The sequence below is a fragment of the Taudactylus pleione genome, unplaced genomic scaffold (genome assembly GCF_031769625.1).
Source record: "Taudactylus pleione unplaced genomic scaffold, aTauple2 ptg000006l, whole genome shotgun sequence".
NCBI lineage: Eukaryota > Metazoa > Chordata > Amphibia > Anura > Myobatrachidae > Taudactylus > Taudactylus pleione.
This window is the reverse complement of record NW_028284409.1, coordinates 1,237,514-1,257,778: the sequence shown is the minus strand read 5'-3', so window position 1 is coordinate 1,257,778 and position 20,265 is coordinate 1,237,514. Positions and strand designations below refer to the sequence as shown.

Here is a 20,265-nt window from a genome sequence, read left to right as displayed (position 1 = left end):
CTTCATTGATCCATCTGTGTAAAAGGGCTTCTCCAAGAAATGTATTAATTTGGCGTTTTATATTAATGATGGGATTAGTGTCTAACTTGAGATAGACCTCTTGATCAGACAGCTGCCGACAAACTTCAGTGTCATAATGTACCCAGTCCTGTACCACAATCGCGCCCCCTTTGTCAGCAGATCTAATTACAATATTAGAGTTTTCTCTTAATCGTTTCAATGCTGATAATTCCTTACGAGGTAAATTGTTGTATGATTTAAGTGGATGGTCTTTACTGAGTTGATTTTGTACCAGTCTAAGATAAGTCTTAAGACTGGCATTCTTGGACTGGGGATCGAAGTAAGATTTCTTTTTAAACGCTGTCTGCTTTGGTGCCGGAGTAGCTTCATCAAAATATTCTTTTAACCTTAAATTTCTCCCAAAACAAAATAGATCTACTGATTGATTAAATCCACTGTTATGATAAGTCGGTACAAATGAAAGGCCCCTAGCTAATAGGTTAATCTCGTCCGAGTCAAGGGGTATTTTAGATAAATTAAATACCGCATTTACATTCGCCGCCTGCGGGCGCGCCTCCTTGTGTCCACCCCTCCTCGGATGGGGTCTCTGGTTCTTAGGTCTCGTTCTTTTATTATTGGTACTTGATCTGGACCTATTTCTAAAAAATCATTGTTCCTTATGGATGGATAAGTACTATCAATGAAATCAGTATCTGAGGTTGAATATGATGAACCAGTATCGTAAGTGGCAGAAGGTGCTTGCTTTCTATACGTATATCTACGTGAAAAGCCACCCCGTTTGACTTGATCCCCTAACAACCATCTGTATACATGATGGTTTTTATAGTCAGAGGCCACAGTAACTAATTTTTTACGCTTAAATGATATAAGATCCTTTCTGTAGGTTTCAACCTGATTTTTCAACCTATCTAACCAATTGGTGCTTTTATCATCTTTAAGGGAAGGTGTAATTGTGATGTTAGCTTGTGCGATCTGCCCCTTTACCTTCTATAATTCCCCATTGACCTCTTCTATAACTAGTACAATTAAGTCCAGTGAACATTTATTTAATATTGCGCACCATCGTGAGCAAAAAACAGGATTATTCCTCCCCAATGTAGGGATATTTTGGATACGAAAGCCACGTGGAATTTGTTTACGCCTATGGAATGCGGATAAAAATTGGCCATGAAGATGAAGATCAATTTCCCTTCTTTGCAGTTTTAATAATCGATAAAATAGATCGACAGGTGACTCTGCAGGTAGAGTATCAAAATCTAGTTTCTCAAATAACACTTTGTCAGCCTCCTCATCTGTGAATGAAATCGCCCCAGACTCAGCCTGGGATAAAATATCCTCATCCAAAAGAGCCATACCCCCTTGAGCCATGGATATAGGGTATCTCTGGGTCACTTTGAATTTGTTAAAGACGATGCTTTATTTCAATGTCAATATAGTGGTGGGTATCAGAAAATCACAAACCAATGGAGTGTGACTAATAAAATCCAGAAAGTCCTGCACTCACACCTTCATACAAAATTTTTGGGTCAGGGTGCACTTCAAGACTAAAAAGTCCGTAACATAGAAATTGTATCCACCAATATCGTTGGATGAAGGCACTCACTTAAAACAAATCACTTTATTGAGTCATCTTAGACAAAAAATTCATTATATCCGTTTATATCAGACACCCCTTCATTTGTGTCGACGTTTCGGTCTAAAGACAGACCTTTTCAAGACAAGTGTCTGTAGTAATATATCAAAAAAGTAAATATCTAAAGAAAGAAAAAGCAAAAAATGAAACACATCAAATCAAATAACAAAGTCTATCTGGCCCCATTCTATAAAATACCCCCTAAAAATTTTTTTTTACAAACATACCATTAGACCTGTGAACTCAAACAATATGGTTCACCATCAAACGGATGTCGTCGGAAATCAATTTCTATGAAAAAAAAGGGCAATACATACATGAAATAACATTATACACCGGAGCATGCTCTAACAGCGTCCCAAACGCCAACTGACAAGTGGAACAATCTAATAAGACAAACACATGATAGTCTCTTAAACAAAATATCACCGTATTGGAGTGACCATCAACATTCATCCCCATATAGGATATCACCATACATAATCCAATATGTGAAATTACCCATACATACACATGTGTGAGCCCATGACCAATAACAAACGTCAAAATCAATCCCAGTAGGTGACTAGCAATCCATCACCACTAGGAGACAATTGAAATGACTAAGTGTGACCCCCGCTAGGGGTGAAACATACCTGTATCAACAAAACTCCAAGTAGTTCATCATATTCAACCTCAGATACTGATTTCATTGATAGTACTTATCCATCCACAAGGAACAATGATTTTTTAGAAATAGGTCCAGATCAAGTACCAATAATAAAAGAACGAAGAGACCTAAGAACCAGAGACCCCATCCGAGGAGGGGTGGACACATGGAGGCGCGCCCGCAGGCGGCGAATGTAAATGCGGTATTTAATTTATCTAAAATACCCCTTGACTCGGACGAGATTAACCTATTAGCTAGGAGCCTTTCATTTGTACCGACTAATCATAACAGTGGATTTAATCAATCAGTAGATCTATTTCGTTTTGGGAGAAATTTAAGGTTAAAAGAATATTTTGATGAAGCTACTCCGGCACCAAAGCAGACAGCGTTTAAAAAGAAATCTTACTTCGATCCCCAGTCCAAGAATGCCAGTCTTAAGACTTATCTTAGACTGGTACAAAATCAACTCAGTAAAGACCATCCACTTAAATCATACAACAATTTACCTCGTAAGGAATTATCAGCATTGAAACGATTAAGAGAAAACTCTAATATTGTAATTAGATCTGCTGACAAAGGGGGCGCGATTGTGGTACAGGACTGGGTAGATTATGACACAGAAGTTTGTCGGCAGCTGTCTGATCAAGAGGTCTATCTCAAGTTAGACACTAATCCCATCATTAATATAAAATGCCAAATTGATACATTTCTTGGAGAAGCCCTTTTACACAGATGGATCAATGAAGACGAATGGCACTTTCTTACAGTTGATCATCCAAGATGCCCGATACTATACACACTGCCAAAGATCCATAAGTCGGTCCCGTGTCCACCCGGAAGACCTATTGTATCTGCTATTGGTTCAGTTCTACAACCTCTTGCCATTTTTGTCGATAGTGCACTACAACCGCTGGTACTCAACAGTGCTAGTTTCATTCGTGATACTGGGGATTTTTTGCAGAAAATAAAGAAATTTGTTAATCTAAATGAAGATGTTGTACTGGCTACTATGGACGTCAACTCTTTATATACGGTGATTCCACATAATGAAGGTCTGGATGTACTCAGGAAGGCCTTGAAGGAGAGTCCTGTGGAAGCTGGGTCTATAGAATGCATCCTTGAACTGGCATCGTTTGTATTGAAATATAACCACTTCAGATATAAAGACGCGTATTATATGCAATTGACGGGAACGGCGATGGGCTCCAATTTGGCGCCCTCCTACGCAATCTGTATATGACACATTACGAGGAACAATTCATCTACTCCCAATATGGTACTCAAATATTATTTTACTGCCGGTTCATCGACGATATTTTTCTCCTATGGCGTGGAACTACTGCATCCTTTGAAGCAATGGTCTCTGCTTTAAATACATTGAACACTCCAATTCGTTTTACATTTGAAGTTGATCCTACATCTGTTAATTTTCTAGATGTATCCATTTCTGTTAAAGAAAGTGTTTTATCCACCACCTTGTATAGGAAACCAACTGATAGGAATTTGATGTTGCTTCCGACTAGCCATCATCCCCCGGCCCTTAAGGAAAACTTGCCGATTTCACAATTTTTGAGGGTCATGAGAATTAATTCCAATGTGAGCGAAAGGGAAACACAGTTGACAGAAATGTCTATGAAATTTAAGGACCGTGGTTACACACAAGGTACATTATCTAGATGTCTTACTAAAGCATATAATATTTTCTTGAAAGATGAATCATTAGTGGAGCCGAAGAGACCAAATAGGATGATCTTCACCAGTAAATTTGATAGAAATTCTCACAAAATTAACAAATCTTTGAAGAAACATTGGCCGATTCTTCATTCGGATCCCTCTTTACCATTCAAAAAGATGGATCCACCGATGATGGCGTATCAAAAAGGGCCGAACTTGAAAGCACTCTTGATGAGGCCTACCGTGTTTCCCAAAGAGGGTGTTACTACCCTGGACTTAATGAGCAAAAAACCTGGTTCATTTTCCTGTGGTAATTGTATATCATGCAGTGCAATGGTTACTGGCCCCACCTTCCCTCATCCTCATACGGGACGTAAAATTAAGATCCGATATTGACTACACTGTAATTTAGACCACCTTATATATATTTTAATTTGTCCCTGCGGTTTATACTACGTGGGACTGACATTAAGGAGATTCCGTGACCGCATGGCCAATCATCGTGCGTCAATACGGGCAGCCCTCCAAACAAAGTCTACGGATAAACTGGTTCCCAGACACTTTCTGGAGAAATCGCATTCCTTGGCAAGTTTGAAGTGCAAATTAATAAATTGGATTCCACCACCTCAGCTAGGTGGTGATAGACTGACTCTCCTAAAAAAGTAAGAGTGTTATTGGATTTACACATTGGATACTGTAGCCCCCCGTGGTCTTAATGAACATAACCCACTGGGTGTTTTTATTTAGATTATTATGATCACTGGTGGTCTATTTTGGTTTGGATGGTAATTTTAGGTGTATCATTTTCTTTTTTCACTTTTTACTTTGGGATTCTATCCTTGGTTTTTACATGGTAGGTGTTGTTGAATCACACTCTTTTTTTTTATCCTGCACTACATCAGGTGTTTTTTTTCTATTTTGTATGTTTTTGATATTTTTCATTTTATTGTTCATATATATTTTTATGTATATTCTTATTATGTGTGTTTAGTTATTTTTTTCATTGTATGTACATATATATGTATATATGGGTATATGTATGCTCATGTGTATGTATAGGTGGGTGTGAGTACATGTATGTATATACATGTGTATATATATTTTGTTTTGTTAAATTTTTATATATTGTGTATTATTTGGTTTATATTTGTTGATTTATTATTTTCATTTTTTATTTTTTTATTTTTATTTTTATATTTATATGTATTTTATTCTTTAGTACTTATTATCTAGGGTTTCTTTTTATTATTTCTGTATGTGTTTTGTGGGTTTATACAATGTTCTATATACGGTAAGGTCCACATATGGTATTCAGTTAGGGTTTCTCTGGTTCATTTTCTATCTGGTCCTGTTCTATATCTAGTGATACATACTATTTATGGGGAGATTGTTATGATGGGCAAAATTTGCCTGTTATTAGTATATACTATTGGTATTCTTTCATTATCTAAATTGGAATTATTCTGTTTTGTATGTATGGGCATAGGTTGCCCTTAGTACGTTGCATTCTTGGCCTCAAAGATGGCCGCTGTATGTTTTTAGCCATTTGAGTAAGTTCCATCGCGTCCGGGTCTTGTGACGCGGGTTGATGACATACTATTTATGGGGTGATTGCCACTATGGGCAATGTCTGCCTGTTGTGTGTATATATTATCCATCTTTTGAGATGGTCGTTGTAGTCCTTTCATGATATGAATTGGTATGGTTCTGTTTTGGATGTATGGGCATGGGTTGCCCTTAATACGCTGTATTTTTGGCCTCAAAGATGGCCGCCGTATGTTTTCAGTCATGTGACTAAGCTCATTGCGTCCGGAGTCTATGACGCGGGTCGATGACATACTCGTTTGAGCGCGAGTATAGGAGGTATTTAAAGGGAGCATTAAGGACATTATGTTATCGGCATTCTGATGACCAACACGACCGGGCAGTGTTTCCCGCACGGATTGCTTATTTGACTGAGATGTTGCTGATGAAGGTATTGTTACTCTGTGCTTAGGCACTAGTCACATGCTTTATGTTTCTCTATACAAATCAATGTTTAATAATGTTTGGTTATTAACTATCCCCTTATTTACATATTTTTTCTTATGTTATTCTTTATGGGTTAAGTTTTTTATATATGGTGATTTATTCACACATATAATTCCCATATTGGTCTTTATACAGCACTATATGGTCGTTCTGATGAGCATTACTATTGAGTAGCATTATGTATGCGGGCCCTTTGAACTACTTGGAGTTTTGTTGATACAGGTATGTTTCACCCCTAGCGGGGGTCACACTTAGTCATTTCAATTGTCTCCTAGTGGTGATGGATTGCTAGTCACCTACTGGGATTGATTTTGACGCTTGTTATTGGTCATGGGCTCACACATGTGTATGTATGGGTAATTTCACATATTGGATTATGTATGGTGATATCCTATATGGGGATGAATGTTGATGGTCACTCCAATACGGTGATATTTTGTTTAAGAGACTATCATGTGTTTGTCTTATTAGATTGTTCCACTTGTCAGATGGCGTTTGGGACGCTGTTAGAGCATGCTCCGGTGTATAATGTTATTTCATGTATGTATTGCCCTTTTTTTTCATAGAAATTGATTTCCGACGACATCCTTTTGACGGTGAACCATATTGTTTGAGTTCACAGGTCTAATGGTATGTTTGTAAAAAAAAATTTTTAGGGGGTATTTTATAGAATGGGGCCAGATAGACTTTGTTATTTGATTTGATGTGTTTCATTTTTTTCTTTTTCTTTCTTTAGATATTTACTTTTTTGATATATTAGTAAAGACACTTGTCTTGAAAAAGGTCTGTCTTTAGACCGAAACGTCGACACAAATGAAGGGGTGTCTGATATAAACGGATATAATGAATTTTTTGTCTAAGATGACTCAATAAAGTGATTTGTTTTAAGTGAGTGCCTTCATCCAACGATATTGGTGGATACAATTTCTATATATATATATATATATATAGATATATATATATATATATATATATATATATATATATATATTAGAGATGTGCAGGCTCGGATAGGTTTGAGTTTGCATGACGAGTTCGGATTTTTCCCTCCAAAAAAACGGTACTCAGAAAGAGTCAAAATGTCATCTTGCATGGACAAACATCATCATTCCTGGACAAAATCCGAACTCGGCGTGCCAACTCGAACCTATCCGAGCCTGCACATCCCTAATAAATATATGTATATATATATATATATATATATATATATAGTAGAAATGAGTGGTGCGGTATTGGCTCTGACCTTCCCACTAAGTTCGGATCTCAGAACAATGCAAAACGTCATCTGTGCTGAGATTAGGGGTGTGCACCGGCCACTTTTCGTGTTTTGGTTTAGGATCTGGATCTATCCTCGTGTTTTGGATCTGGATTGGTTTTGTCAAAACCACCCTTCCGTGTTTTGGGTTCTGGGTTTTGTGTTTTGGATCTGTATTTAAAAAAAAAAAAAGAATAAAAACAGCTAAAATCACAGCATGTGTTGGTTTCTCTGCTCCTATGCTATTATTAACCTCAATAACCTTCATTTCCACTCATTTCCAGTCTATTCTGAACACCTCAAACCTCACAATAATGTTTTTATGTCCAAAAGGCTATGCTAAGCGACACGAGTGGGCGGCACAAACACGTGGCCCATCTAGGAGTGGCACTGCAGTGGCAGACAGCATGGCAGTTTGAAAAACTAGGCCCCAAACTGTACATAATGCAAAGAAAAAAAAGAGGTGCAAGATGGAATTGTCCTTGGGCCCTCCCACTCACCCTTATGTTGTATAAACAGGACATGCACACTTTAACAAACCAATCATTTCAGCGCCAGGCTCTGCCATACGACTGTGGCTGAAATGATTGGTTCGTTTGGGCCCCCACAAAACAAGCTGGCAATTAATCTGTCCCTGCACAAACTGGCTCTACGGAGGCAAGATGTCGTCCTCATCCACCAATACCTCACCCTCTTCAGTGTTGTGTACATCCTCATCCTCACAGACTATTAACTCGTCCCTGCTGGAATCCACCACCACAGGTCCCTCTGTACGTTCTGGAGGCTGGTCTCCCTGGAAGAGTTGATAATTCATCTTCTCCACATTTTGTGGAAGCAACCTCCTACGCCTTTTGCTGACAAGGTTCCCGGCTGCACTAAACACTCTTTCGGAGTACACACTGGAGGGGGGGCAGCTCAGGTAAAATAGAGCCAGTTTGTACAGGGCCCTCCAAATTGCCTCTTTTTCCTGCCAGTACATGTATGGACTGTCTGACATACCTACTTGGATACTGTCACCGATGTAATCCTTTAACAGACAGATGCACACTTGTCACTGCTGCTTTGAGGATGCAGGTGCGGCTACAGCCCACACAATTCACAAAGACAGAAAAAAAAAGAATAATTTTTTTATTGTTTGTGGAGCGCACTTTGAGGGTTACACCACCCTTTAACAGACAGACGCACACTTGTCGCTGTTGCTTTGAGGATGCAGGTGCGGCTACTGCGAATACATTTCACACAAAAACACATAAAAAAAGATTATTTTATTTTGGTTGGAGCGCACTTTTTGGGTTACACCACCCTTTGACAGACAGATGCATGCTTGTTGCTGCTGCTTTGAGGATGCAGGTGCGGCTACAGCCCACACAATTCACAAAGACAGAAAAAAAAAGAAGAATTTTTTTATTGTTTGTGGAGCGCACTTTGAGGGTTACACCACCTTTTAACAGACAGACGCACGCTTGTCACTGCTGCTTTGTGGATGCAGGTGGAATCTAGATGGGATTTGGAACTGGGGACACACTACCTCCATCAATTGTCTAAATCCCACTGCACTAATGGCGGATACCGGACGCACGTCTAACACCAACAAGGCCTCAGTTATACGTTTTGCTTCAGGATGACTGCTGTCGTACTTCATCCTCCTCGCTAGGGACTGTTGGAGGGTCAATTGTTTAGTAAAAGTAGTGGTGTTCCTACTTCCTCTCTGGGATGATGAACAACTCCCAGCAGCAGCTTCAGCACTAGGAGGAAGTGGTTCTTGATCTTTCCCTATTTTATTTTTATCGGAGAAAGTTTGGTCCTCCATTTATATTGTATTGATATATACGTGCAGCTAAGGCGCACACAAACACAGAAAATATTTTTTTATTTTGTTTGGTGTGTACTTTGGGGGTTACAGCACCCTTGAATGGACAAGCCAGCCGGCCCTTTACTTATGACACAGGCGCACGCTTGGCACTACTTTGTTGATGCACGTCCAGCCACAGTGCACACAATTCACAAACACAGAAAATATATATTTTTTTTGTTTGGAGTGTACTTTGGGGGTTACAGCACCCTTTATCGGACAAGCCAGCCGGCCCTTTACTAATGGGACACAGGCGCACGCTTGGCGCTGTTCCTTTGTTGATGCACGTGCAGACACAGTGCACACAATTCACAAACAGAAAATATTTTTTATTTTGTTTGGAGTGCACTTTGGTGGTTACAGCACCCTTCAATGGTCAAGCCAGCCGGCCCTTTACTTATGACACAGGCGCACCCTTGGCACTACTTTGTTGATGCACGTGCGACTACTGTGCACACAATTCACAAACACAGAAAATATATTTATTTTTTTTGCACTTGGGGGAAGCACCCCTGATGGACAGAGCATCCCCTGGACAACACTACAGCACCCCTTTAGGACTGGGACACTGCACAGGACTATGGAGTGGACACAGCCCCTATGGACAACTGACTGCACAACACAATCCAGCCAGCCCCTATGGACTTTGGAGGAGTGGACACAGCCCCTATGGACAACAGCAGCGCAGCACAGCACAGCACAACACTGCACTGCACTACACTACACTACACAGCCCAGCCAGCCCTAACTCCCACCCTCCCTCTTCACTGTCCACAGCCGAGTGAGAAAATGGCGCCGACATGGGTACCTTATATAAGATACAAAACCCGCGAGACCCGGAAGGCGGGATGATGACGTTTTGCCTCAATTTCAGATCCGAGTCAGGAGGGAAAAGTCGAGCCTTACTCGGATCGGCCTCGGATCGGGGGGGCTCGGGGGGGTTCGGATTTCAGAAATCCGAACCCGCTCACCCCTAGCTGAGATGTCTGTGAAAGATTACGTTTTGCCTCGTACTGAGATCGAACTTGGTGGAAAGGTCAGAGCCAACTTTATACAGTATAGTAAATAGATAGATAGATATGTTAAGTTTGCAGAAATGCTGGCACTCCAAAGATCAAAAACTTAACATATACTGTAGTGCCTTCCAGTACCCACATTGGGATAGGATTTGCCATTTCTACTAAGGTAATTAAACACCTACTACAGATAATCTAACTGTGTTACTATAGATTAGTACTGTTCAATAATAGCACTGTTCGGATTTACAAAAAAGCCCATAGTAAACTAATGTACATATTCTCTTTCTGTCTTTAGAAATTGATGCCTTTTTCAACTAATAAATCTTCTAAACGAACCCAAAAAAAGAAGGCATCAATTTTTGAAACAAAATATTTACATTTAATATTTATTATTGCGTTTTTTTGTTATACTGAATAGTAGAATTATTGAAGTTTATATTATATATACATTCTAAACGTGCCTTATTTTCATCAAAATACACTTTTTCCTGTGGGCAGTGCCAGTTAAAAGCCCCCTTTAGATAACATTAGAAATCGGAAGATAGCTGATTTACTTGTACTGTAGTTACTTGCATTACAGCTGTCTATATAGGCTTCTCCATGGCATCGCAGAATGCTCCCAGTGAGGGCTAGCACTTGGAGAGCTGGCCATAGCAAGTACTTTAAATCCTATATAAACATTCCATTTTTTTTGCAGGATTTATTGCTTTTTGCCTCATAAATAGTCATCTACACCTCTTACTTGATTGCCAATGTCTGCAGATTATAGAGCTACAAAACACAAGACTAAACATGTATTACGGTGCTTCAATATATTAGTAAAATTATAAATTTTTTATATAATCCCTACAAGTGAATATTGCATAGGCTCCTTTTTAGTCTTTGCTAAACGCATTTGAGACTACAGACAGTGGTACTCATAATATTTGTTATTTTAAAACATTTAAAAAAAAAAAAAAGTAAAAAAGGTCTGGTACAGTCTGGTAAATACATACATTCCAAGAAACAATAGCATGGCTCTACACCTGTACCATAATATGAGCTATAGTTACCACATTTGCCAGAATTGTTTCTACTGCACAAATGTAAAAGTTGTATATATAGATGTGTCCTCATACACCTAGCATCTATTCACCATACAGCGCAAGACACCCGACACTCCAAGAGGTTTTGGCATGACATCTTTTTTTTACAACTGAACTTGGTGTGAGAACAAAGCTACATTGTAGCCCTTATACAGATTAAGGGGAGAAATTCAATTATACACAGTATTTTACAGCGAGCTAATTGATCCCCTGGAGCTATGCAATTAGCTGCACTTAACAGGAATTTTTTTTGGTTCTGATCAGACCTGAAAAAAAATCCCAGTTAAGAGCATGTTAATGGGTGAATTTACCCTGTTAACGCATACAGTAGGTCCATGAATTTATCACAGATTCTGTTTGTTAACGACCATAGCAACCAATCAGATTCTAGCTATTATCTTCTAGAAGGTGCTAGCTAAATGATAAGTAGAATCTGATTGGTTGCTATGGGCAACATATCTACTTCTAAAAACCTGCACTTTAGTAAATATACCCCTTGGTGTGGCTAAGTTGCATGAGACCTGGGGGGGCTGTTTGGTTTGACTATAGCAACAGTGTATGAAGACACATATGTAGTTACAATTTAATGGGCAACTACCTCATTGTAAATTGCATACTACCATGGAAATCAAGGTAGCTTCTTATTTGAATGTGTATATGATACAGATACAGAACATGCTTTATCTATGATTTTGACATGTCTTTTCTAGGAACATGTACAAGGAGATAACTGTGATGTGTGTAAACATGGGTTCTTCAACCTCCAGCGTGACAATCCTCGAGGTTGTGATCAGTGTTTTTGCTCTGGGGTTTCAAATATCTGTATAGATTCTCGCCTCACTTACACCAAGGTAAGTGCATTAATGAACTGTTATTATGTTCATCAGTTTGGTATTTATTTACTTTAAGATATCATATCTTTTCATTTATTTGTGTATTCTCTCTCTCTCTCTCTCTCTCTGTGTTGCTAACAATATCTTTAAACATAAAAGCATTGCGCTTGCAGTGAGCTGTATATGTAAGACATTATTCACTTTGTTTCTGCATCTGAGCCCTTGTGAGACAAGAAGACAAATGTTTGTGTATTCAGGAGACATTTTTTATCACACAAAGAAAAGAGTATAGTGATGGCAGGTTATAGATGGGGCATTTGGAGTGAAATCCTGAGGCCTTGGGCTTTAAGGGGATACAGGACTTTCTCATTAAAACTTAAGAGCAAAAATAATAACCTACTATAAAAAGAGATAAAGTAAACATGACAGTTGTTGCTGTATGTTCCAAGCAACCTAGGGACATGGTTGCTGTTTATAGTAGTCACATATCTTTTATGGAGAATAACCAAATGCACTTGGTCAATGACTTACACATGTTTTCCAACTGTGACCAGAGTTTGTATACTACAAAAATATATTTTATATTCTATTAGTGTTAGACTCCCTAACTTGTAGAATATCTAGACTCATGGCTTGTACCTTGCGCTGAGCCAATGGTAATTTTATTCTGCAACAAATTACAATCTGTAAGTAATGGACTTCTATGTATCTTGTGCACTCATTTTGCTGACAGTCATCATGCCCATGCTACTTTTGTGAATTGCTGGTTGCGTAGGCTCAGTCATTTGTAAATTATGGGAATTACTATTATATTCTACGCTGAATCACTTATGGCCATGCATCAAAATTATCATTTGAAGACATACATCTAAGTAGTATTCATTGTACTTAAAATAGTGTAGAGAATTTATAAGTACAGTATAGCGAAAAAAAGATATTCCCCGGACCAACTATATTTGACTACATTGTTACAAATCATTTCTATCTTTAGGTCACTGATATGAATGGGTGGTACCTTACAGAATTATATGGTGACCCCAAGGTTGCACCAACTAAGGATAGATTTGATGGACCCCAGCAACTGAGCATTAGAAAGGTAGATGCCCAATCTCAAGGACTTCTGGATGTCATTTACTGGACAGCTCCAGCTCCTTATTTGCACAATAAAGTAAGACTCACTTTTATACTTTGTAAACCTCAGTGTGACTGTTATTCTATTTCAGTGATTCTCAAACTCGATCTTCAGGATCCCACACAGTTCACGTTTTCCAGTTTACCCAGTAGGTGCTAAGGTGTATTCATTACCTACTGACACATTTTAAAAGTTCCACAGGTGGAGTTAATTATTTCACTTGGGCTGCTGTGGGGAGACCTGGAAAACATGCATTTTTTCGAGTTCTGAGTACCAAGTTTGAGTACCTGTGTTCTATTTTATCTTACTGTTCCCATAAATGCTGTTGAACTTTTGAGAAGAAATGGGATCTTAAACTTCCCAGACTGACATCTGCATGAAATAGAAAGTAACTATTATGCTTTCTAAATTAGACAGAGCTGCAAGTAGAACATTATACTGCAAGTTCTAATAGGTATACAACCCATGAGGGAGCAGCTAAAACCTGCCTTACAGTATAAGTATTGAACATTAAATAATTTTCATTAAGTTTTTAAAATTATTTATATTACTATAGCATAGAAAAGACTGATTTATATATGGTGTATATATGTGTAAACAGTAGGCAATTATTCAAACAAATGTGCATAGCCCATTTATCTGCAATAATCTGGATATGCAACCAGTTGCCAACTACAGCTTCTATTTTAAAAACTTTTTAAATTATTTGAGCCAGCTTATTATTATTATTATTATTATTATTATTATTATTATTATTATTATTATATTCTTTAATTTATATGTGGCCATACAAAGTGGTAAAACATACATAACTCCATAGGCTATTATTTATTTCCCATTCAATGATCCTTTCTTTCCTTTGGTACTGTAACTATACCAGTTAATACATATACATATATATATATATATATATATATATATATATATATATGCAGTATAATATTAATAATTAATATTAATACAGGAAAAAATAAATCATTTATGTGAACATTAAGCAAGCCAAAAGACCTTCTGCAGCATTTTGCAGAGAATATTTGCCCATTTAATAAATATTTATTTTCCTGGTTAATTTCCTGCTTTATACAAGCTCCACATGGTTAGGGCCATGGTGGGAATTGAACCCAAGACCTCAGTGCTGTTAGGCAGTGATGCTAACCAATACACCATCCACTTATATAAACCTCCTATTTGGGTCATTTTAATAAATGTTTCTTTTTTGGTTAATTTCCTGGAAAAATAAATTAAAAGTTACAGCGTTCCAAAGTAGAAATATTTGAATGGCCCAATCACGATATTGGTTTCCAAAAATAAATCACAATTCTATAATTGCTTGGGCTAAGCTTTTATCAACAATAACTACAAAGTATTTCATGCTCTCTTGTAGATATGTATTATAATTGTATCTTTATTCACTGAATGGAATAATAGCAACAGTGTGCACACATTGCTTTTAACAACCTGAGTTTTTCACCCAAATGTAACACTTTGGTCTTTTGTGATTTAGTATCAGGCTTTTCTATCTGAATGAAACAATTTGACTTAATAAGTGAACCATATAAATTTTTGATACTTCAATAATGCTGAAAGCTCTTACAAATTACCATAGTACATCTTAACTGTCATGTTACATCATGTGAATTACAGTCATGATGACACTTTTTACTCGAATGATTAAGTATATTACCATCACAATGATTCCTGCAGATTTGACTTGTTATTTATTTATTTTCTATGTGTTTCTGATGTTGACACATACTACAAACTGTAGTACAAGGCATCTGATGGAAAGCTGGTATTATAGTCTACGAGAGGATTAGGACTAATAGGTCTTAATGGAATACACTGCAGGAAGTAACATTAGTATATTAAGTTCACTTAATAGATATTTATAGCAAATTACTTTCTGCAGCAAGAATTGATAATATATTATGAGTAAAGAAATCAAAAAGACTCATGTTGTTGACAGTGGTTGGTACAATGAGATATATTTATTATGCTCTTCAAAATGCAGAACATATTCATAGTAATAAAGACAAAATATGCACAAAAATCTGCAAAAAGGTATGTCGCTATAATTTGTTATTTATGCTGAATTGAATAGTATAAAATACTCATGCAGCTTATGCAGTTTTTTTCATCCAGTCTTCTCTCTCTTTAGGCACTTGTCTTGTCTCCCTATAGGCACAAGGGTGCTGGTTGCCATTTATACATTGATATAACTATTAGGGACTTTTGGGGCTGATTCACAGATGGACAATATCGCGATCGCAGCTGTGATTTTGTACACAAAAATATGCTAATGGTTGCAAAGATTATCTGAGCATAGGGACGCCCACTGTTGCCTTCTCATCTGTGTCCGATATTGCGTACAAGCATAAATATTGGTAACATCAACAAACATCGAGCAGCCATCTTGCCCTTGTGGAAGATCTGACCAGCTGAAACCACTGCAGATCTCCTAGCACACCGAGAGCTCTCATGCCTCAAATGCAATAGCAATGACTAATTTATGCACGCCCATGAAACGGCATTCAAATGGTCAGACACGCCTGCGTTTTTCTGACCACCTCCCTGTTACCACCCCCAAATGCTAACTAAGGAGTATATTTACTAAAGTGCGGGCTTTTAGAAGTGTAAATGTTGCCCATAGCAAACAATAAGATTCTAGCTATTATCTTCTAGAAGGTGCTAGCTAAATGATAAGTAGAATCTGATTGGTTGCTATGGGCAACATCTCCACTTCTAAATACATGCACTTTAGTAAATATACCCCTAACTGTTACTTACTTTGCGAGTGGATCCTCTGTGCACTGGCAAACAATCACCCAATCTGTATAAATATCGCCATTGCATCCGTCTCCGAATCAAGCTCTTTGTGACCAAGAGGGTTTTTTCTACTATGATATTATGGGGGTAAGCTACAAATCTTTGGTTTAGTACAGTATGCAGACTGTAAACCGCCATACATTGGATAAAGTTTTCAAATCCAAACCTGGAGAGTGAAAACTCAAATTACATCCAATGTGTTACAATTACATATCCCTAAACTGGTTTAGGCCAAACATCATGGTAACACCACATGTGAAGTATCCATTCTTACTTTGCAGTTTGCCTATGTGTAGAAGTGAGGAGTAGATGACAGTGTAAGTAAGGAGAAGCACAAGAGGGTAGAGGGCCCTGCTCATGAGAGCATACATTCTAAATAACATATAATGGATGTTATGGCATATATGTACTTATTGGTAGGACAATTATATGGTGTTGTCACTGGGGTCGATGACATTTGGTGCGCACCAAAAAGGGGCATGGTCTAAATGGGAAGGGGTGTGACCTCATGAAATGCCCCCAGAGATGCCGGACTGCCCCCATAGACTTTCCCTGCACTGCCATCTCCTTCTTAGTGACTGAGTGCCTGGCACTGCACAATTTCATCTCAGTGCAGTGCTCAGCTCCAGGTTACTGAGAATTTTGGTGTCACCCCAGCTGAGGGTGACACCTGGTGTGGTCTGCCCCCCCAGTGATGCCATTGTAATTATATATATATATATATATATAATGTTAAATTGAAATGGAATAGGATATTATCATAAAGTACAGTGAGTCCCTCTGGAGTTTAGTTTTAGGTAAAGCAGATGAAAAGACACATGGTGTTAGGGTAAATCCATGTGAGATTCTGTTATGAATAGAAGGTATATAGCATATGCTTGATATATACAGTATTACATCTAATTTCATTTTTTTCCTACAATTTGATTGTGTGTGTGTTGTTGTGTAGTTTTCATTGCTAGGGCCAAGAAATCCCCTTACTGATGAGAAGCTGGAGAAAATTGCTATTGGGTTAGGTAATCAAATCACTTTACCTATCGCTGATTTTAGTTTTTGTTAATAGTAATGCCAGTGGCAGTATTTTTTAAATGAGGGGGCATGATCATTTGTTTTTAAAACATTCAGTACCCCTCCCCCAACCAGGTCCAATATTATCATATCCCTGGATTTTCTGGAATGCTGTATCAATGGCAGTATCATAAACAAGTGATATATAAAATGATGTTTATTTAGCAAACAGTAATAAATAATGATGAGCAGACTGTCAATTTTGGCACTACCGTCTATAGGGACATAATCTAAAACAGCAAAGATGTTCACCAGAGCCTGAGAGCAGTGTGGAGACTGCAAGTAACCCCAAGGTGGTCTATGCACTGTATGGACATCATGCTGCAAGGTGAAGTAGAACACTGCACAAAGTACAACATATAAACACAAGGAAAACCTAACATATATGTATCATAGAACATGAATGCATAGAGAGCAAAAAATTATGAATACTTGTTCTTGATGAAGTTCACAGAAGTGTACAAAACACTTTGCTGTTGTGTCTTTGGGCTTTGGAGATTAAAACTGACCTAAAATCATTACATCACTGTGCACCTCAAGGCCCATTATTGAGCTGGACATCACGGCCGGTGGCAGCCTCATACTGCCGAGCTATGAAACAGCCAGGAGAGAGGTGGTATTACTGAATACCAGTATTAATTCTAAGGTATAGTTTGTCATTTTTAAGTCAATTGTCTCTGGTACCTTAGTCGCACAACTATTTACACCAGCCGACTCTTGAAGTGACCATTAACATTTATTACAGGACTGGGATTGTGACTAAGCAATTATCAGATGTAGTTATAATATACTACCAAATGTGGAGCTGGCAGTGCATTAGGACTTTATATACTGTACACCCGCTGGATATACAATATATGAGCTAAATGTGTTGTTTAATATATAAATGCCACAGTATTAAATTCCACCAAACAATTTGTAAACTGACAGACACATTGTTGCCATATACCAGGAGATTTGAATACTAATGAGCACATGGATACACTGTGTCACTGTCTGGAAGCTTACAGTCTGATTGCTGTAATTGTTTGGATATTGGTAACATGTTATTGAGACTGGTACTACTTAATTGAGAGTCCTTTTAACTAAAATTTTTATTTTTACACATATTAATATTTTATAGTAATAAGTGGTTGTTTATGTATGTTAGTTGAATTGTTGCTTTTTTATTTCAGTAAAACACACTATTTTTGTAATTGCAATTTAGTTATACTCATACACTTTTTATTTATTATTTATACATCAGCGCATTCCTATTACACCTTTTAGTAGCATAGAGAGCCATAAGCAGGACAAAACACGGCTCCTAGGAAAGTGACTGTCTTGCACAGAGAGCAGCAGCTCAATCAGGACAGTTACTGCATCTAGGCCGCACCAACCAGTGTCCCATCCCCACAATAGTGAGAAGCAGGCATCCGAGATGAGGTGTCTCCCAAGTATGATACAAGTTCTGTAATCAGCACACTGACTGTGCATTTGGAGACAGGGAGGTAAAGGATCTATGCGGGAGGAAGACTAACTTGCAAACCACTCCAAAGTCTGCAAAATCAGCAGGAGTAATGCAGTTGTGAAGTCAGCAGGCAGCAGAGATGCACAGACATCAATCAGATATTACCACAACCAAAGACTGGCAAGATCAACGTATACAAGAAAAGCAAACCCAAAGTTGGAGACCTGATTCTCTGGTAGCCAGCAAGTGTTACAAGGGAAGTAGATACAGGGCTTGACAGGTGATGGCTAATCCAATCCTGAACCAAACCTGAATTAAGCTAAATGGCTCTCCTGAAACCCATATTACCCAACTTGCCATAGCAAAGAGTTACAAAAATTATGTAAGGGAGAGGCTTTTTTTTACTCTGTGATGAGCACAGAACAGATCAAAATAGAAGATAATGGATATAGAACTCAAATCAGCTTTAGGTTGGTAAAGTCTGAGGTTCACAACAAAGTCCACTTTAAAAAAAAATAATATAGGATATTATTAAGAAGAGAAATAAAAGCATTTTGTAATGGAATCTCAAAAATGTGGCTTTGTTCTGCCAGTTGTAATTTAAGTTAAATACTGAGAAGTAAGACCAAACTGTAACTGCTATAAAAAAAAGTCAAAGGCACAGAAACAAAAACATTTATCTTTTTGGAACAGTTAAAAAATAAGTATGAAAAATCACATTGCGTTTCCCCAGCCTTCCTTTCTACCATGGCTGAGATAGAGTTGTAGTTTAAGAGACATTCTCTACAGAGCCATAAAGTATGATGGTTGTGATATGCTCAGCTAGTTTCCCAGTGTTCTGTTAAAATTCTCATTAAATCAAAGGAACTTTAGCAACTTCTGAGTTCCATATATTTTGGACTGTATCAGTATCCAGCATCTGGTCTGTATTTCATTATACACACAAAAGAACACAAAAAGATGGAATTACAAATGTGGGAATAGTTAGAGATCCTATGAACCGAAAGATTACTAAAGGAGAGATAAGCTATTTGTGAATTCAGTAGAGATGCGCATCTTTCTGTAATGTTTGGATTTAAAGAGAAACATGCCTTTGAGAATATCTCAACTGAACAGACTTCAGAAAAATACATACTTTAAAATTCAAAGTGGAAAGTGCACTATGAACTCAAAAAAGAGCAGAGATTGTGTATGTACTGTACCAAACTGACTTTTAGAGTAGGGTGAAATACATTTATGGTCTGTGCTGGAAGTCAGTTCTAATTCTAGTTATACGGTATATACAGTAGATATTTACATGTTCAAATATATTGAAATTTCGCATATTTATAGCTAGTTCGAAGATTTGACTAACGAAACTTGAGCATTGAGAAAACGAAGCATCCACTGTAAGAAGTAGGAAGAATACTGTATGTCCCCAACCCATTAATCTGCATTTTCAGAGCAGTAGCATACATAAATATATTTGAAAGAAGAGCTTTGGGAGTCATTAGCTTGATAATGGAACAGAAACAAAAATATAAAGCCTTAAAAATGCATAATAAACTCGACAAGCAAGATTACTGACACTGCTGGGTAGACACTGATAGATACATTGGCCGATCAATTGATCGGCCAATATATCTGCTGCACCTCGGCCAATGTGTACCCGCGATATGTTGGTGAATATCGTCGTTCGCCAACATATCACATTGACTCTGCTGCACAGCCGATGGACAGATATATCTGCAGACATCT

General features: G+C 37.9%; 1 protein-coding gene across 1 annotated transcript in view; it reads left to right on the top strand.

The window, feature by feature from the left end:
* LAMA2 (laminin subunit alpha 2) overlaps positions 1-20,265 on the top strand; it is a 901,593-nt gene that overhangs the window by 334,397 nt on the left and 546,931 nt on the right. The window contains exons 11-12 of the mRNA XM_088452064.1: positions 11,930-12,070; positions 13,044-13,220. Of these exons, the coding sequence (XP_088308190.1) occupies positions 11,930-12,070; positions 13,044-13,220 (318 nt within the window). The remainder of the gene's footprint in view (positions 1-11,929; positions 12,071-13,043; positions 13,221-20,265) is intronic.